This window comes from Manis pentadactyla, chromosome 2 (genome assembly GCF_030020395.1).
Source record: "Manis pentadactyla isolate mManPen7 chromosome 2, mManPen7.hap1, whole genome shotgun sequence".
NCBI classification, from domain to species: Eukaryota; Metazoa; Chordata; class Mammalia; order Pholidota; family Manidae; genus Manis; species Manis pentadactyla.
This window is the reverse complement of record NC_080020.1, coordinates 174070921-174089050: the sequence shown is the minus strand read 5'-3', so window position 1 is coordinate 174089050 and position 18130 is coordinate 174070921. Positions and strand designations below refer to the sequence as shown.

The 18130-nt window shown below is 53.0% G+C and overlaps 1 protein-coding gene across 5 annotated transcripts in view; it reads right to left on the bottom strand.

Moving 5' to 3' along the window:
- The window catches only part of RAB11FIP5 (RAB11 family interacting protein 5), a 36314-nt gene extending 18255 nt beyond the window's left edge, over positions 1-18059 (bottom strand). Inside the window, exons 1-3 of one of the 5 annotated variants that reach the window (XM_057497092.1) lie at positions 17406-17530; positions 10519-10670; positions 9237-9294 (exon numbers count right to left, since the gene is read on the bottom strand). In XM_057497092.1, coding sequence (XP_057353075.1) covers positions 9237-9294; positions 10519-10567 — 107 coding nt within the window. In that variant the 5' untranslated portion in view covers positions 10568-10670; positions 17406-17530. Of the gene's footprint in view, positions 1-881; positions 1941-9236; positions 9295-10518; positions 10671-17405 lie in introns of those variants that run through there. The other 4 variants (XM_036906454.2, XM_036906455.2, XM_036906456.2 and 1 more) reach the window with 4 other exon arrangements.
- Positions 18060-18130: the final 71 nt, after the last annotated feature.

Sequence of the window (18130 nt, the reverse complement as noted above, 5' to 3'; positions counted from 1 at the left end):
AAACCTAAGCAACCTGAAAGTCAGTAACTCATAGGGCATTCTGAGGCAGTGAAACTCTTCTGTCTTAGACCGTAACAGTGGATACATGTCATCACATATTTGTCAGAACCATAGAACATAAAACACAAAGAGTAAACTACAGTATAAACTACAGGCTCTAATGATGTATCAATATTAGCTCATCAGTTGTAACAAATATATCAGATTAATGCAAATGCTAACAACAGAGGAAACTGGGGAGCAGTTAAGGAGTAAATGGGAACTCTCTGTACCTTCCACTCATTTTTCTGTAAACTGAAAACTTTTCTTATAAAAAATAAACTCTATTAATTTTTTTTAAAAAGGAGAGGGGTGGGGGGGTAGGAGAGAAAGCAGAGAACACAAAGAACAAGAAACTATGGAAGAAGTAATACAAGAAAGTTTTCCTGAACTGAAGGACGTGAGTACTAGCACAGAAAGGCTCACAAATATGCAGCACAATGAACAAAGACACAGCCAACAGCTATTACTGCAAGGTTTCAGAAAGCCAGGTATAAAAAAGAGACCTTGAAGGTTTCCAAAGAAGGGAAACAGGTTCATACATTCACAAATTAGAAGAGCATTAGGTCCTCACTAGTAGCATTGCACACCACATAGAGTCATGCCTTCAGAATTCTGAGGGAAAAGCTTTCCAGCCTAGAATTCTAGACCCAGCCAACTGGGCATATAGGTGGAAGCAAGCCCAGTGGATATAGCTGGACTAGCCACTGTAGGACTCTTACATACACACACTGGGTGTATACACACACCCCACACAAAAACAGCTCCCTACACCATACATACACTACACACTACACCACACCCCACATGCCTCAGTCACCCTTATGACAGTCATCCCCTACCTGAGACCTGCCAACTCCACAGCACAGCTCCCTGAGTATCTCATGGCATAAAAGGGTTGGAAGTGGGGGGATCTTCTGTATGAAAAGTCCCAAATATCCAGAAGGACATCATTGTTAAGGGCCTGGCAGTGGTGATGGTGGTGGTTTTTAATGTTGCAACTTAAAAAAAAAAGGATCTCCCCAGGGGCACCTTCAATTGCATCCCTTTGGAAGAGTCAGTCATGACTAAACCCCTGTGTGCCCATCATGGCTGTGCACCTGGCCTTTCCTTGGTGACCCACTAGACGGCCTGAGCAGAGTGAGCCTGGACTGAGGGTTTTCCTTCCTAAACTGAGACCACCCCCTGGGCAGGCTGGGTCAGGACAGACGGTGGCACAAGAAAGGGATGCAGGGCCATGCTCGAAGAGTGTGTACCCATCTCCCTGTTCTTAAAATAAGCAAGGGCAGGGAGGGGAAGCGTGGGGCCAGGAGCTGAAAGAGACTGACAGACTGAAGAGATGTGTGTGAGAATGAGTCTAGAGGCAGAAGAGGAGGTTTACTAGAAAGAAAGATCAGCAAGCGTCATCATCTTCATATACCTACCTTCCCGATCTAATGCTCACCGTGGGCCTGACCCTTCAACTCTTAAAAGGCTAAGCCCTAGTCACTTTCCCCTTTTGGACTAGGCCCCATTTAGCCCAGGAAGATCCTGGTGGGGTCAGGGCAAGAAAGAAGTGTAGGGTCTCCAGCCCCAAACCCTCTGTAACCAGAATCAGTAAGCAGACAGCCTTTGCTGGGGTGTGAAGGTCAGGGGCCCTCAGCCTGAGCTGGTCACGCTCCACACGCCACAGCGCTGGTAGTGGTTATCTCTGGGGGGTGAGGCTGCAGGGAACTATCACTGCCTATGCTATTTTTTTCCTGTTTGAATTTTTTATAAAGGGCATATATTACTGTCATTATAGGAAAAAGAGACAAGAAAGTGCCCATTCCCGTGTTATCTCCTGAGTGGCGTGAGCCACAGAACCGGCTGCTTGCCTCTCCCTCCTACCTCTTGGATGAAGGGAGGATGAGTCGCCAGCCAAGGTGAGGCTCAGGTCCTCTGCCCTCCCCAGCCCCCTTCCCCAGAAGGTCACCTTTGCTTCTCCTGCTCTTCCCCAGGGCAGTTGGGGCCCTCTCTCTGGGGCTGCTTTTCAGGGAGGCCAGAAGGGGAAAGAAAAGACTTTGCTCACCATTTTTGGTGACTCCCCCAACCAGAGCAGAGTGAGGTTTGGAATGGTCAGCACCTGCCTCTGGACCCCTAGCTGCTGTCAGCCATCCATCTCCCTAGCAGTCCAGGCACCTCAGGTGTCCGTAAGGCTCAGCCAGAGCAGGCTTCCTCCCAGGAGTGCTGCCCACATAGGCTGAGACGGTGCCAAGGCCACACAACCACCAGCTCCTGGACAAAAGCCGCACCCCTCCCTTCTACCCCTTGCTCCTGCCTCCTCTTGCCTCCTGCTTGTCCGGATGGCCCCCGAGACCTTGGACTTGCCAAGCATAGTGTTACAGTGACTAGGACAAGCTCTGGTCACTTTCCCCATTTGAACTGGGCCCCATTTAGCCCAGGAAGATCCTGGGAGGGGCTGCAAGAGAGAAGCATATGGACTCCGGGCCCAAACCCACTCTGAGGAACTGGAATGGGTGAGTATAGGCAGCTTTTGCTGGGGCATGGAGGCCAGGAGCCCTCACCCTCAGCTGAACATTGCCAACAAACATACCCCATGGGGGCTAACGATCCCTCAGTGAAACCATGGAGACTTTTTCTTTACAGAGCCTCATAGTCAGCAAACCCCAGAGCAAACAGGCTCTGAGCACCTCATCCCTACAAACTGAGGCTTCCATAGGGAACATAATAGCAGGGTCCTGTGACCCAGTTCAAGTCCCACCTCCTTGCAACTGCCACCCTCATGTCCTGTGCAAAGCCTCCTCTTCCTGACCAGGCATACAAACTCCAAACCAAACCAACCCTAAAACCAGATCTGGCCACACTCTGCTCCATAACCAACTGGCACTGTCATTCCCAGGTGCCTGGGGTCTCTCCAGGTGGACTGTGTTCTCTGTAGATGCTGAGTAACCCGATGACATACAGCTGCAAAGTAAAGAAATAATGCCTGTAGGGAGAGCTGACATTACAAGCCCTCAGGTACCCACTGCCCACACTCCCTCTCGATTGCCCCTTGCTCTGCCCACCCTTGCTCAGAGCTCTCACTGGACGCATGGTGGCTGAGAGCTGGCTCTGCAACCTGGGCACACATCCTGGCCCCACCACTAACTGGCACCTGACCTCCACTCACCAGGTCACTTCCCTAAGCCTCTGTTTCCTCAGCCATCCTGTGGTGAGACCACCCTGGGGGCTACTGAGATGATGACGACCTGTGGAGCCTGGTCAGCACAGAGCCAACACTTCCCGTTTAGTCTCATCATTCCCTCCCCCAGCTGCCAGCTCCAAGGACTCTTGTTCTGGAATTTCTAACGCCAATCACTGTGCCTGACCTTGAAGAGAATCTGCTGGCTCTTTTAACAAATATCCACCCTCAGTTCCCCTGGGCCAGCTCTGGAGAGACGCCCCAAGGAGCAGCAGCGGAGCCTCCAGCCCTGGCCTCTGGTTTTGGAGTTTGGGCTCTTCCTGCAGCCGCTCCACCCCAGTCTTTCTCTCACTGCAATGAGAGAGAACATGTAAGGACAGTCCACATGCTCAGCCTTCCTGGGTGGGCTGCTGCAAGCCCTAGGAACGCCAACTCTGAGGCCCCCACTAAGGCCTGACCTGTCACTCCCCTCCATGCCTGGGACCCCGCCAGTTCCATCAGGACTTGACCAAGGCCCCAACCCAGCTAGATGGTAGCTCAGGACACACGCTCGTCTTCAGAGCTCTGGGCTGAGGCACCTAAACCTGCCGGGTACCAGCGTGGGACCTCTTTCATATCCACTCATACCACAATACCACGTGAAAGCTACTGAAATGGAAGCCCCAGGCCTGGGAACCTTTATTTTTAAGTGGAGGGGACCCTCCTCAGGTGACTGAGTTCACCAGACCCCATGTGAGAACCACAGTGGGATGGTCCCCTGACTGCTCATCGCTTCATAGATCAGAGAACAACTTTCACCGCACCCGGGTTCACCCTCAAGGACAAGCAGTACCCAGGAGAAACCTGCGCCTCTCCCCTGCCCCACAAAGGCTTGCCTTCCAAAGTCCGGAGGACCCACTTCTTCTGAGGGCTGACCCTGAAATGCTCATCCCTCCCCCAGGAGGAGACTATTTACTGGAGGAACCCCCACAGAGGGGAGGGGCAGGCACCATGAAGCTCATCCTAGAAATAAGAGAGGGCTAAAATGAATGAGACCTCCTTGCCACAAAACCACTTCTGACAGCACTCTCCCCCAGACAAAAGGAGAAATAGTGATTTGGCCCCAAATCCCCCTGACACCCGTTCATTCCAAGTCCAGGTTCCTCGGCTGCAGCAGGTCCACTGCCCACCTGCACTCCCTTCTCTGCAGCTCCCGCCCCGCACCCACCTTGGCACTCGCACCGTCTGTGGCACCCGAACTCCCTGAGGCCCAGGCAGCACGTGCTCGGGAGACAAGGTTTAGACAAAGAACATTATCTGGGACTTGTCCCAGATGTGCCTGCAGCCAAGACATGATGGGCACCATTAGGAAAAGAAGAGTAGGAGAAAATTCCTTGCCCCTGAAGAGAAATGCACAGCTACGGACACTGCTCTTTAGGAGTGACATACATCAGCACTTCTCCAAGTGCAAAACGATCCCTGGGTTTGGTTAACATGTGGATCTGATGCCGTGGGAGCCCAAGGAGAAGCCCATGCTTCTGCAGGCCCGCAGGCCCCCTCAGAGTTGGGGAGGCATGTAACGGGGCTAGACACTCAGCAGACCCCCCGAACAGACCCAGGCACTCTCACCTTGTGTGGAAATCTCATCAGTCCAAACCCTGGCTTGTGACCCAAAGAACAGTGCCCCTTGCTGAGCCCCCACACATCACTGATTTCAGACACCAAGCCCAGGAGCCATTTTGCTGCTTTTCCCATTCACACCACATCTCAACATTGAACTCCATTAGGTCTACCCGAAACTTATATCCAGCACTCAACCCCCTCACTGCTGTCACTCTAGCCCAGCCCACCCCCACCTCCCTGCTGCACACTGTTGTCCCTGCTTACCTGCCTCCCTGCCATCCATGCTCCACCAGCAAACAGGGGACAACAGAGCACATCACACCTGTTCCTCAGCATGGCAGAAAGGTCCCATCTTTTCAGTCCTGGCTCCTCTGAACCCATCAGGCTTGTCCCCACCCAAGGTCACTGCACTTGCTTTCCCCTCTGCCCAAGACACAGGCCCAGATCTCCAGGCTGTGGTGCACCCACTCACTCACACCAGATCTCAGTCCTGCCTGTGCACCCCATCTGCAACTGCCCCTTTTATTTCTTCAGTGTACTTAACACTACCTGACTATGTGTGTGTGTGTGTTCCACACAGTAAAAGGATGTATGTGTACACGGCTGGTTAACATCTGTGTTCCCCAGTTCTACAGTCAGCAACTTATTCTGCTCATCTCTGCTTCCCCAGCATTTGAAATAGTGATTAGGACTCTCAAATATTTATTCAATGAATTAAATTAATCTATTAATTGATTTAGAACTTATTTGTCCCTGATCATATCTGAACAATCTTGTAGCATTTCCAGCATTACAAACCTGTGAGTCTTACCCATGAGACCAGGAGCTTCCAAAGAGCCAAGAAGGCTCTCCCTGCCTACCACTCTCTACAGGAGCCTCCTGGTACCAGGGAAGGAGCCACAGTACCAGTCCCAAAAGGGTGCCTTCTTTAACTTTGAGACCCTCATCACCTATCTCTGAGCTAAGAGTCTCATTAACTCCCCTGAGAGAAGGTGCCCAACCTTGTGAATGGAAGTCTGGTGCTGACCCCACTCTAGCCTATCACTAGGCCACTGATCTTATCACCATTAACAAGTACACCTTTCACTGAGCACTTACGGTGTGCTGGGCACTATACTCAGCACTCAACACACCAAATTCTATCTCCCTAGCCCTCTTAATACATGCATGTGGGAGGCACACTTTGAGAGTGGCTCCCAACATGGACTTTGGAGCCAAGCTGCCTGGTTTAAGTCCCAGTCCCACCATTTACAGCTGATGACCTTGGGCAGGTCACCTACTCTCTCAACCCCTCAGTTTCCACACCTTTCTATAATATGGGGTAATAGACATCAGCTCTCATCACAAGACCAGTGATAAAGTTATTATACCACCACTGGATCACATTACTTAATACAGTGATAAGGCAGATGTTAGTTTAGCACATGTTTTAATATATTGATAAATGTAGCTTAAAGCCATTGGTGTACTTTGTAATCCTATATATCTGAGGATCTTGTTCTGAGAAGGGGTCCCCAGGCGTCACCAGATACCTAAGGGGTCCATGGCACAAAAAGGGCCAAGCACACCTGCTCTGGAGTAGAGGGGGCACAATGGCAACAGAAAGGCAGGTCTTTCCCTCTTGCTCCACTGCAGGGCACCCAGGCTGAGATCTCAAGGCAGAGGGCAGGCCCTGCTCCCCGCCTCCCATTCAGGGGCATGTGGGGGCCTGGTGGCTGGGAAGAAGCTGGCCAAAGGTCCTGAGACTCCCAGCGTCATGCTACAATGCTCAGTCTGACCCTCAAATACCCTGCATGCCAATGAAGGTGATTCCAGAGAAACAAAAACAGCCAAGTGCACCTGCCAGCGAGGGAGCAGGCTGCTCCCAGAGCTACTTTTGATCATTCCCCCAGTACCATAATCTCCAACTTCCCTGGGCTGGTCCTCACCTGGGCCTCACCTGCTGAAGTGGCAACACACCAGATCTGCAACTTCTCCTTCTGGCTGGGGCTGGGGCTACCGCCCCCACCTCTACAGAGACGGGCCTCACCTCAGGCTGGTAAACAGCTACCACCATGCTAGGCAGGAGGGGCCTGCAAAGTTGACGTGGTAGGATCAAACCCCACCCCCTGAGACAAATGAAGCCAAGAGGCCCTTAGATGACACAATTTGCTGCCCAATGTACTGGCTGGAGAATCCAGAAGGGAAAGTGAGAGCCAAGTGATGCAGAGGAAGACAGACGGATCCAGTTCTCCTTTCCTGGCCTATCCTTTCCAGCTTCCCTAGGGTTAGTACAAATGGAGGGCTGCAGGGATCCATAGTGGAGAAGACACGCAACTCCAAACACAAATGTTGGGGAAAACTGTAGGAGAAAACACCTAAATATCTGTCCATAGCACTCTTTGCCCCCAGGCCTGCCATTGGCCATTTCAAACGATGCTGTATAGATTAAATCATTTGCCCTCAAAAGGCCTGCAGCCTTCAGAGACCTGCCACTCCACCTCCACCCCCACCCCCCAGGCTCAGGAGGCCCTGCCCCATCTCTGCATTTGCAGGAAGCTCCTGCCATGTAAATGACTAGTATCATGTACACTACCATGATCTTAAATTTGAAAGTCATCTCTAACTGAAAAGTAATGGGCCATTGCTGCTATTCCTGAGGGAACGGTGCCATCCTGCGAATCCTGGGTATAGCAACCGAACAGTTGAGAGGGCAAGAAGCTCCTCCTTACGATAGAATCCTGACAGATATGGGAGAAAAGACAGAATTGGAGACCTAGGAACTCTAGAAACTGGGGTCATCAACGGATACTACAAGCACTGGGAGAAAGGGTGAGGGGAACTTCGTGGTGGCTGGGTCAGGCTAACGACCCAGAACCCATGGCTAATCTGGGCCTCACTGACAGTGAGTTGCAGATGGTGTGGCCATGTAGCGGGTCAGCCACTCCACGGGGGAGGACGCATCAGCCAGAGCACAATGTGGGGTATTTTCAATGACAAGTGACCCAGCTACTCCATCATGTAAGGGTCTCAAACAAAGAGAGTGGGAACCGATACACTGGAGACCTAACAACCAGGCTCAGTATGGGATCCTACCTGGATTCCAACTCAACAAACCACCTTTGAAGAGATGGTTCTGATACCAGGGAAATTTGAATGCAGACTGCCTACTGGATGAGTATTAAGGAACTGTGGACTGTGTGTGTGTGTGCAAAAGGGCATCAGGTTATGTTTTTTAAAAAGCACCAGAATCTGCTGGAGATGGTTGGAAGTAAATATCGAAGCATTTGAGGAGCACTGACTCACTTACAGTCTCCTTTTGGGCCCATCTGGGCCTAACAGCGTGGTTCTATTAGATCCCTGCAGAGGCGGGCGGTAGACCTAGGGGAGGATGTAGGCTTGTTTCTCCTTGTCCTGTGATGGAGCCCTGCTCCTGGGCTCTGAGCCTTGTGCTGACCTGTGAGCTCAGCCCCACCTGCTCATGGCCACAGCCCCACACAGGGCCTGGCACTGGGATCCCGGCACTCACAATGACAACACCATTCTCATAGAGACACAGGGATCTCACCAGTGAAATCCCACCCAAGCAGAAGGCCTCAGCCAGGCCTCCACTCAAAACATTTCTCAACTATTTGTCAGAGACAAGAAAGAGAGTGTCCTTGAGATGCATCTTGGTGGGGACATAAGATAGCCACATAAATAAAGGCAAGTGATCAACACCACAAAAATGCACAGGACGTTAAAGGGTAGTGGAAAGATGATTCAGGGGAGGCATGGTGAAGGACGTGGCCTTTATACTGGGCTTTGAACAACGGGTAGGAAAGAAGCAAGGACAGGCAGGGAGGCATTCCAGGTGGAAGGAACTAAATATGCGGATTTTGGGCTGGGCAGGCAGTAGGGCAGATATGAAACTGCCTCAAATATCAGCTTTAGAACTATACCTTTATTCTGGGCCCATAAAAGTGCTACAGGGTACAAAACAAGGACAGGACCCAATGGAGACTGTGCTGTAGGAAAGCATGGGACAGCAGAGAAGCCAGGCAGGGAGACCACCTGCAAGCTGGCTCCAACCACCCAGGGTAGGCCCTGGGGCCGGCTGACCTGAGCAACTCCTTATGCCTTGGCAGCTATTTCCCGTTGTAAATCAACAAACTGGCCTTTTAGTTTATAAAAAGGCAGCAGAAGTGATGGACAGCGACTGTAATGGGGTCTGTGGGGGGGACTTGATAATAGGGGGAGTCTAGTAACCATAATGTTGTTCAAGTAATTGTACATTAACAATATCAAAAAAAAAAAGGGCAGCAGAAGCTATAAGAGGTAAAAAAAAAAATTCCTAAACTAGGGCAGGAGCAGTGGGGAAGGGCGAGGCCCCTTCAGTCTCCCGCAGTGGCCCCTGCAGAGCCCCCCCACCCTGTGTGCTCACTCCTTATTGACAGCAGGGACTGCTACTCACCTTCTGTCCCCCACGGCCCAGGGACAGGGTCTGATACATGGACACCTTCTAACACCTGCTGGATAAACGAGATGGAACTGGCAGGGCTCTGCTAGTCCCCAAAATAAGCTGAATAAACATTTTAAGGGCATAGTGGGAAAAGCCCAGTGGACTGGAAGGCAGGAGACCCAGGTTCTAGTCCTGGATCTGACTCACTAAGCAGCTTTCATCCAGCCACTTCACCTCTGTAAAAGCAGGGATGGAGAGGACAGCACAATACAGACCTGATAAAATACGCCAGTTCCAGGCAGGGACAAGTCCCAACTAAAGCTGATATTGCTCAAAGTTTGGAGAAACAGGTGGAGAACCTTTTCTCCAGAGTCTCCTCCACCCAGATGCCTTCCCTCCTCTTGAATCCCCGGCTCGTGCAGTCCCCCTTATGCTATCAGATAGGGGGTATGCGGCCTGGAGCTAATCCTCTCCTGCTCCCCAAACCCACAACCTAACCTACCCTTTGACTGTTACCGACAGTAAAACTGCAAGCCAGACACAATTGTAGGACAGGATTCTGCCTCTTAGTAGGCCAAAAGATGATTCTTATCACCTACTCTGGCCCTGTGCCTGGCACCAACAGTCCTCCGGAACCAGCACTTCATTAGTTATCCATCTCCATGGGCATGGCTGGCTCAACCCACCTCGGACCCCAGCCTGGGCCAGCCTCCCTTCCTCCTGGGCACAAACATCTAAGCTAGTCCTCATCTCTCCTGCTGCTGTGGGCTCCAAAGGTCCATCACCATCAGCTTGCCTCAGACACTCGCCTCACAGAGTAGTATCTATAAAAATGCCTGAAAACAAGTCTGACTGCCACAGATAACGACCAAAAGTATGTAAGCAAAACACAGGGGAAAAACGACGGGACTTGGAAGTCAGAAATCTGGCTGCCACTAACAAGTCACGTGACAGGTCATTCCACCTCCTGAGACCACAGTCCACATCTGCGCAAATGGGGGAGGCCCTGCCTGCCCTCAGGGAAGGTGACCAAATGCCGTGACACCAGGAAAGCACTCTGAAAAGTAGGCTAAACCACACACAAAGACATGGCTTTACTGTCCATAAGGGGATGTTACAGCTGTTACCGGCCCCATGGGAGGAAGGTGGCCCAGGACCAACAGCGATGACCCTCCTCCGGTGGAAGGAGAAATCAGCAGGATGACCTCTTCCGGGGGGCTTCAGTGGTCAGCGGGGCAGGACAAGGGAGAAATTCTATGGAACCCCTCCCCGGTTTGCTCCCAACTCCAGTCACCGCAAACAGAAGCCTTCAGTTGTGGAGGACAGAGCTGAGTACAGCCCATCCCCGCTGCCAGAGTCTCAGTCACAGCAGGCAACTTTGTTCCCTATGTGCGAAAGTAGGTACAAGCTGGTCACAGGTACAGACCCCTGTGGAGAATGCTGCACCTGTGCAAACAAAAGGGGAGGGAGAGAAGAAAACACATAACACTCTGGCTTTTGAATGCATGGAATAATTTGGGAAGGCCACATAAGACCTGGTATTTCAGTTGCCTCTGAAGAGAGGAATGGGTGGTTCAAGGTGAGGGCAAGGGAGATTTTTTATTGTGTACTAATCAAAAAAAGAAGTAAAGGAAGTCAGGCTGTTTTGCTGAGAAAGACACATGGAAACTAAGCCAGTCTCCCTTCTACTCCATCTCCCAGCTCAGCCTTACACACTCACCTGCCCTTCCAGAGGGGCGGTCTCCTTTTCTGACATTCACCCAGCCCCCATCACTGTTATTCAAGGTCCCTCCTCCCCCCTGATCACTCCAACCCTGATGAGTCCATCTGTCTTCTGCCCCTTTCCTTCTCTCACACTTAGATGCCGCTTTGTTGGTTAATTATGCTTCCTTTGTTAAGTCTTACTGCAAACGTATTTTCACCCTTTTAGGAAAGGGGCTATACACTTCTTTCTCATTTCCTCCAAACCTCTGACCTAGGCACTGTGGTTGCCCAGTAATTGCTTCCTACATGTTGAACAAAAGGGAAAAAGAAAGGCAAAAGGCAAACGGCTATATTGCCACAGGAGGAGCTGGGTGGCTCGGGGTGTCTGTCACAGAAAGACAAGCATGATGTCTTAGGGAAGTTCAGGAAGTCTTGTATCTGCTGATGCTCCCAAGTCTTGCTCTACTACACAAGCCAATGGGAGCGAATCCTAGGGTGGGGGCAGGGCCAGAGCCAAGGCAGGGCTTACCAGGCCTTCCCCCACTCCTGAGAGACACTCTGGTGACAGTAACACCGTCCGTCCCAAAGAATGAGGCAACATGCTCACCCTGAGACAGACAGGTCCAGACGGAGCTGCAGACCAAATGCCCTGACCCCAGTCAGTCAAGGCCTCACACAGGAGTCTAAGAAGGTCAGGCTTCCAGAGCCCCTAAGCCTAACCATCTCTGGCTTGGGGAGGAGAAAAGAACCCTCAGGAGGGCAGCTGCTGAGCACTTGGTCCTATGCCAGCACTGAATCGTGGAAGACACAGGGGAAAACAGAGATGGCAGTTTGGAGTGGGGGCAAAGGGCACGGAATCTGAAGCCAGGCTGCCTTGATCCAAATCCTGACTCTGCCACGTACTGTGTGCCTTTAGAAAAGTCACTTCACCCCCCCGTGCCTCAGTTTCCCCATCTGTTAAACACACCAACAGTACGTATACCTCAAGGGGTTACTGTGAGCTAATGTAAGTCCAGTCCTTAGGACGGCAGTAGCACCTAGAAAAGGCTTAATAAATGATACCAACAAGGCCATAACAATCCTCAAAAACAGTGTTACATGCTGTCGCGGGAACTCAGAGAAGGTGGGGTAGCAGATGGGCTCTCTGAGGGCCAGCCTGACAGGTCTTTGGTGTCCCCTCTTCTAGGAAGCCTTCTCTGACCACAGCTCAGCCCAGCAGCTCTGTTTGCTCCGAACATCTCGTGTTCCCTGGCTAGGCCCCTAAGCACAGCGCTGGCTCTGGCCCTTCCTCCATATGTGGGGGTCCATCCTCCTAATAAGACTGCACCCTCCAGGCATGTAGGCTGGGGTGCCCATGTCCTCCCCTCCTTTGAACACCCACCCCCAGTGGCCCCTCTCAGCCTCTGCCCAGGCACTCTAGAAATGTACTGGATTAGACTGCCCCCAGGTCTGCAGGTTAGCCCTAAGGCCCCCACCCCATCCCAGATGAACTGTCCCACTCTCACTAAAACCCCACAGAAACTCCAATGCACACAGGGCCCCAAATGCCATCTCTTCCTTACCCTAAATCCTACAGCTCCGTGGGCTGCTAGGGCCCAGCAGAAACCACACAGAGCCCCACCCTCCGCTAACTGCTGAGTAGCTAAGAGCATGCCTCACACACACACACCCCAGCCTCAATTTCCACATGTCTAAGTGCTCTTCTAGCTCTGACATTAGTGTTCCATGTGCTTCCCCTCCTCACCCCCAGGGTCAGCTGAAGGTCGAGATGGCCTTGACAAAACCCCTCTTCCACAGTTCCTCTGAAGAGCTGCCTCCTAGGAGCTGAACTCACAGAGCCCCTGCTTGCTCCCTGCTCACGGAGGAGAGGCCTGGCCCCGGCCCCTCACCCATGAGCTGCCAAGCCCAGCTTTCCTCAAGGCTGCCATCCTTTGAGGGAAGAAATAACCTAAGGGGTCATGGGCCAGCTCAGTAAGAGCAAAGCCATCAGACTCTTCCCTGACCAACTGCCAGGGGCATAAAGGAGCCACACAGGGGTCTCGTTTTTATTTCTTGGCTGCGGGAAAGGGCAAAGCTTCTTCAAGACTACACATTTCTGCAGAGGCCTGGCTCTTCCGAAGGGAAAAACAGAGTACTAATTCCCAGAGAGCAGAGAGCTGCTGTCATTGTGTTAATTATCTGTCCCGGCACAGGGTGGAAAGGGCAGGGGAAACATCTGGACAAGGACAGAGCAGTCATTTAGTGTCAGCGAGAGCGTGACGGCACCAGAGGAGCAGCAACAAGTAGGTTGGGCAGCCCCCATAAGAGGAAAGGGACAACCCTCAAGGTCACCCAGAATGGAGGACCTACTGAGCTGTACCTGTTCTGGGCTGCCTACAGGGAGAGGAGAACTGGAGGTTCCCACCCAGGACCAGATGCAGAGGGAAGGGGAAGCTGCTGTGCCAGCCAGGAGCCGCCCAGTCTGATGGAGGAGTCACTTCCTACCCCTCCCCACTCCCCCCAACACTGCTGCTCCGGCAACCCCAAATAAAACAGCCCCATAACTAAGGAATATGGACCCTCCCTGTGCTAATGAGTGGCTTCTAAGTATGGCCACGCCCTTCCCTGGCAGCCAAAACTGACTTCCCTAGCAGCCCCACAGGCCTCCAACTCCAGGACTGGGATTGGACCAGGAGCTGAAGCCAAGGACTCTTGTGGCCTTAGCTGCTGTCTGAAAAGCCATCACATCTGGAAACCAGTGGGAAGAAAGTTGTGGGGCCATGCATCATTTGCCTACAACAGGAACATGCAAGCCATCTGGTGGCTAAGAGGTGGGTGGAAATCCTCAAAGACCATCCCAACCTTAGGCCAGCAGGCCGCCTTTTCCCTCAGGTGCCTCTCCCATGTTCCCCAAACCCATCCTCCTCAAGAAGGTCTCAGGCCGGCAGACATGCAGAAGGCTCTGGACTCAAACATAAGTCCTCCTTGGCCACAAGCCCCCTGGAGGCTCCCCCATAAAATCAGCAGCACAGGTCTGACCAGGGCCAATACAGCCTCTCAGACGGCCAAATTAGTAGCCTGTCCATGGTCACAACAGCATTACTTTTTGTGATGAAAAAAGACCAAACTGGACCCCGCTTAAATCAAACCCACAGACTTGGCCTTCCCAATGGGCCAGCCTCTAGCCATCAATCCAACAGGCCCAGGGAAGGAGTTCTTTATAGCAGGAACTGTTTTGCTCTGCACAGACACCCACTGGGGAGTACTAGGAAGGGTGCTGGAAGTAAAAGTCAGAAAAAAAATAGTGGAGAAGCATCTCAGCATTTCCAGACCCATGGTGATCCAGGTATGGCTTTATACATACATGTATACACAGAGAGGAGCGGGTTATAATGTTTCTTCAATTATTTGGGAGCCTCCCGTGAAATCCCCTACCTCACAGAGCCTCCCTGACAAAGGAGTTTCAGGCGTTACCAAGGAACCTCACACCCAGCGCCAACCAGCACCTTCACCACACACAGTAAGGCCCTGAGGGTGACCCCAGCAAACATTTTGCAAGCTTGCTATGGGTCTGGACCTATACTGAGGCTTTCATAGACACTGTATTATTTAATCTCACAAGTCTTATGATTATTATTGTCACCTCTGTAGAATTGAGCAAACAAGGTAAGTAACTTTCCTGCTAGTAGGTCACAGGACTAGGGATGAACCCCCAGTCTCCAGGTTCTTAAACACCATGCTGCCATGCCTCCCTGAGAGGTCCAGGGCAGCTCCTGGAGGCTGCCGGGCAGGAGAGCTGCAAAGCTGCAAGCTTGGCTTCAGGACTGCAGAGGCCTCCCAAGCCCAGCCCTAGCTCTTAACCCCCTAGCAGCAAAGAGTATGGTGGAGGGCTGCAAAGGGCCAGGCCATTTCATCAGGAGCTCTCATACTTCTGTGTGTGCCCTGCTACTCATAGTCCTGGGCTTTCCCTGGCTCTAAGTTCAGTATCATCTCTCCTCATCACATGAGAGGCTCTTCAAGGGTAAGGCACATTTCCCAGATCAGAACTACCAGACACTGTTACCAGGACCTCCTTCTAGCATCACTGCCGTTCACTGACACAACTGTGTCCAGAAACTGCAACAGGTACCTTTACTGCATCCTCATTTCATCCCTTAGATCAGCCTTGTAAAGGTGTGAATTAGCCCCATTTTACAGATGAGAAAACTGAGGCACCAAGAGTTTACCTGACTTGCCATACAGTAGAAGGTTTGGGGCTGGGATCTGTTCCATGCAACACCACAGCCCTCTCCTCTTAACCATGAGGCTGCCCTTCCTCCATCAGGTTCTGTCTTGGTGACACAGGGCTGCCATCTGTCCTCCTTGGGACCACCACAGCTGGATCCTAGAGTTAAAGAGCAGATACTGTTCTTCCCTACCATTATCCAGAGCTGAGGACGGTACACCCCGGTCTTCTCTGTCTTGCCCTCTCCACACTAAGAAATGTGCAGACTCACTCTCTTAGCAGCCCACACCAGCGTGCTCCAGGAAACGTCACCCGGAGTGGCCATTAGAGCCAGAAGTGGGAATTGGGGACTGGGGTGGGAACAGCAGCCCTCGCCCTCTGTCAGTGGACATGCTTTTACATCCAGGTACTAGAGGATTAAGCGAATTTCACCGACTTCCTCTGCCTACCACAAGTCCCCTCTCCTCTCCTGCCCCCTTCAGATTCTATAAATAACCCAGGTCAGTGCATCAGAGGAAAGGCAGCCAGGTGGGTGTGGAAAGATCCTGGTGGAAAAGATGACTTCTATAAAGTAAATTAAGGCTCCTATTCAGATCAAGGATGGCAAGTCAAATTCTCCAAGAGGGGCTGTCCTTGGCTGAAAACAGGCCCAACTGGGCCTACATGCATAGCTAAGGATGATCCTGGGGCCAGGAAGAAAGCAAGGGCAGAACAACAACATGAATGTTCCCTCCCCACCCCCTACACCCAAGTCGATGAGCTCACAGAAGCCCCTCCCCATAAGCGGGGAGACTTTTTAGACTTCCCTGAGATGTGTTATCTACTCAGGCACTACTCAGATTAGCTGAGTGGTAAAGGCTGAAGGACTAGGGAAGAAAAGAGTGGACTGCATTTGGGGCAGCAGCCTTTTTGGAAAAAGAAAGGGCTAAGGGAGCCACAGGAGACTTCCCACTCCACCCCCAGCCCCTCGGGTTCCCTGAGCCAGGAAGGAGGAAGAGGACAGAAAAGGGGAGGAAAAAAACAAAACAAGGGCCAAGCTCTACCACATGATACCACAGGAACCAAACAGCTAGTCATGACGAAAGCGGAGAAGGCCAGGGGAGGGGAGATGAAGCCAGGTCACAGCCCTGCCCAGAAACCCGCCTGTGCTAACCCACCCTCTATCCCAGACCACAAAAAGCCATGAAGGCCCTTCCCTACCCACATTTTTTTAAATGTTCAAGGTCAGATCCTTTTCTATCCAAATCCTGCTTTCATTTGGATCTGTACCAGGTTCATCCTTCTCCTCCAGCAAGCCTTCCTAGATTTACTCAGTTGGATGCCATTTCCATTAGGACAAACCTTTTCATACCTGTCCCCACCAAGGGCACACCCCTGCCTTCATACCCTTCCGCTCCCCAAACAGGGCCCACGGGGTCCAGGGGAGGCATCCAGTCCACCTCTCCAGTGATCCACAGCAGGTTGTCAGCCCTGGGCTTTCAGATCCTGCCCAAGCCCCAAACAGGAAACTGGGCTCAAGTTTGAAGCCTTGATCTCAAGACATAAGAAAGGTTAAAAGCTGCCAAAATAAACTATTAAAAAAAAAAACCACTGGCCCTTCTAGGTGGAAGTGACTAGGAGATTATCTCCTGCTGTTTTAACCAAGCTGCAGCTTTCACCTCAGCAGTATAGGCAGGACAATTAAAGGTGAACTTGTTTCCCACCTTTAGTTAGGAGGTTCTCCTGTTCTCAGACCAGGGATTAAGAGGGGCAGGGTCCTCTCCAGGCGGCACAGGGCATTCGAGTACCAGACAAGAAGCTGATGCCCTCCATAGTCTCTAGATTTGGTGGGGCACCTCTGTGCAATCTTGCCCTCGAGGCTAACACTGTACCCTCTTTCCCCATGTGGGCCCAGCTTGGGGCAGGCGCCTGTAGTTCCGCTCCCCTTCCAGGAAAAGGAGAGACGCCCGGGGCCGAAAGAATGGCCCAAAGATTTCCCTTCCTGAGGTTGCACACAGTCCAAGAACGTCTGGATCCCATTCCTAAGTTTACTTGACAATCGACCTCTAAGGCGAGGCCACCAAGGACCCAACAGCGGCCAAGCACAGAACTGCGCACCGGCAGGGATTAGAGGGGACCCCAAATGTGAAGAACCAACTTATCGGTTTACGCCCTTGAGCACGAGGCAAAGGGCTTGGCGCCCCGCCCCGCCAGCCTTCGGGGTCCTGCTTTCCTATTAGCCCCGCCCGGAGAGGCTTTTAACCGTTGACGCGCCCGCGGCGCCCCTCACTCACTGTGCGTGCTGGGCGCGGCCTGCGCCGAAAACCTCGTCCAGTGCCACCGTGGCCTGGCCCAGGAACTTGTCGACGCCGAGGAGCGAGCGGTGCATGGTGGTGAGCACCAGCTCGCAGGCGGCGGCCGAGCCCGCAGCCCAGGGCGCCGGGCCCGCATCAGCCTCCTGAGCCCGCAGCAGGCCGTCCAGGGCGCCGGGTGGCAGCTCGAAGGAGCATTCCTCGCACCACTCGGGGCAGCCTGGCGTCTTCTCCACCACCGACGTGCTGTACTTCTCGCGGCCCACCTGGATCACCGTGTACGCGTCGCTGGTACTGCCCGCGCCGGAGCTCTTGCCCCGGAGCCCGCGGGCCCGCAGCACGGTCACCTGGACGTGCGTGGGTAGCCAGCGGGAGGGCCCCGCCGCCGGCTCGGCACCCCGCACCAGGGCCATGGCGGGGGAAGCAACGGCAGGGGAAGGCTGGCCGAACGGGCCGCCGACACCGGACCAAGTGAGAAACTGAGCAGCGGCGGAGGGCGGTCAGGCGCCGACTTTGAGCGTCGCCGCCGCCGCCTGCCTTACCGGCCACCGCAGCTGCGGGCTGGGCTGGGCCGGGCCGAGCCGGCAGCCGCCTCCCCGCCTCCCCGCCTCCCCGCCTCCTCGCCTCCCCGGCCGCCGGCCGCGCCGCTACGTAAGCGCCCTGCCCTTCGCTCCGCCCAGCGGCCGGCGACCCGCGACCGGACCCGC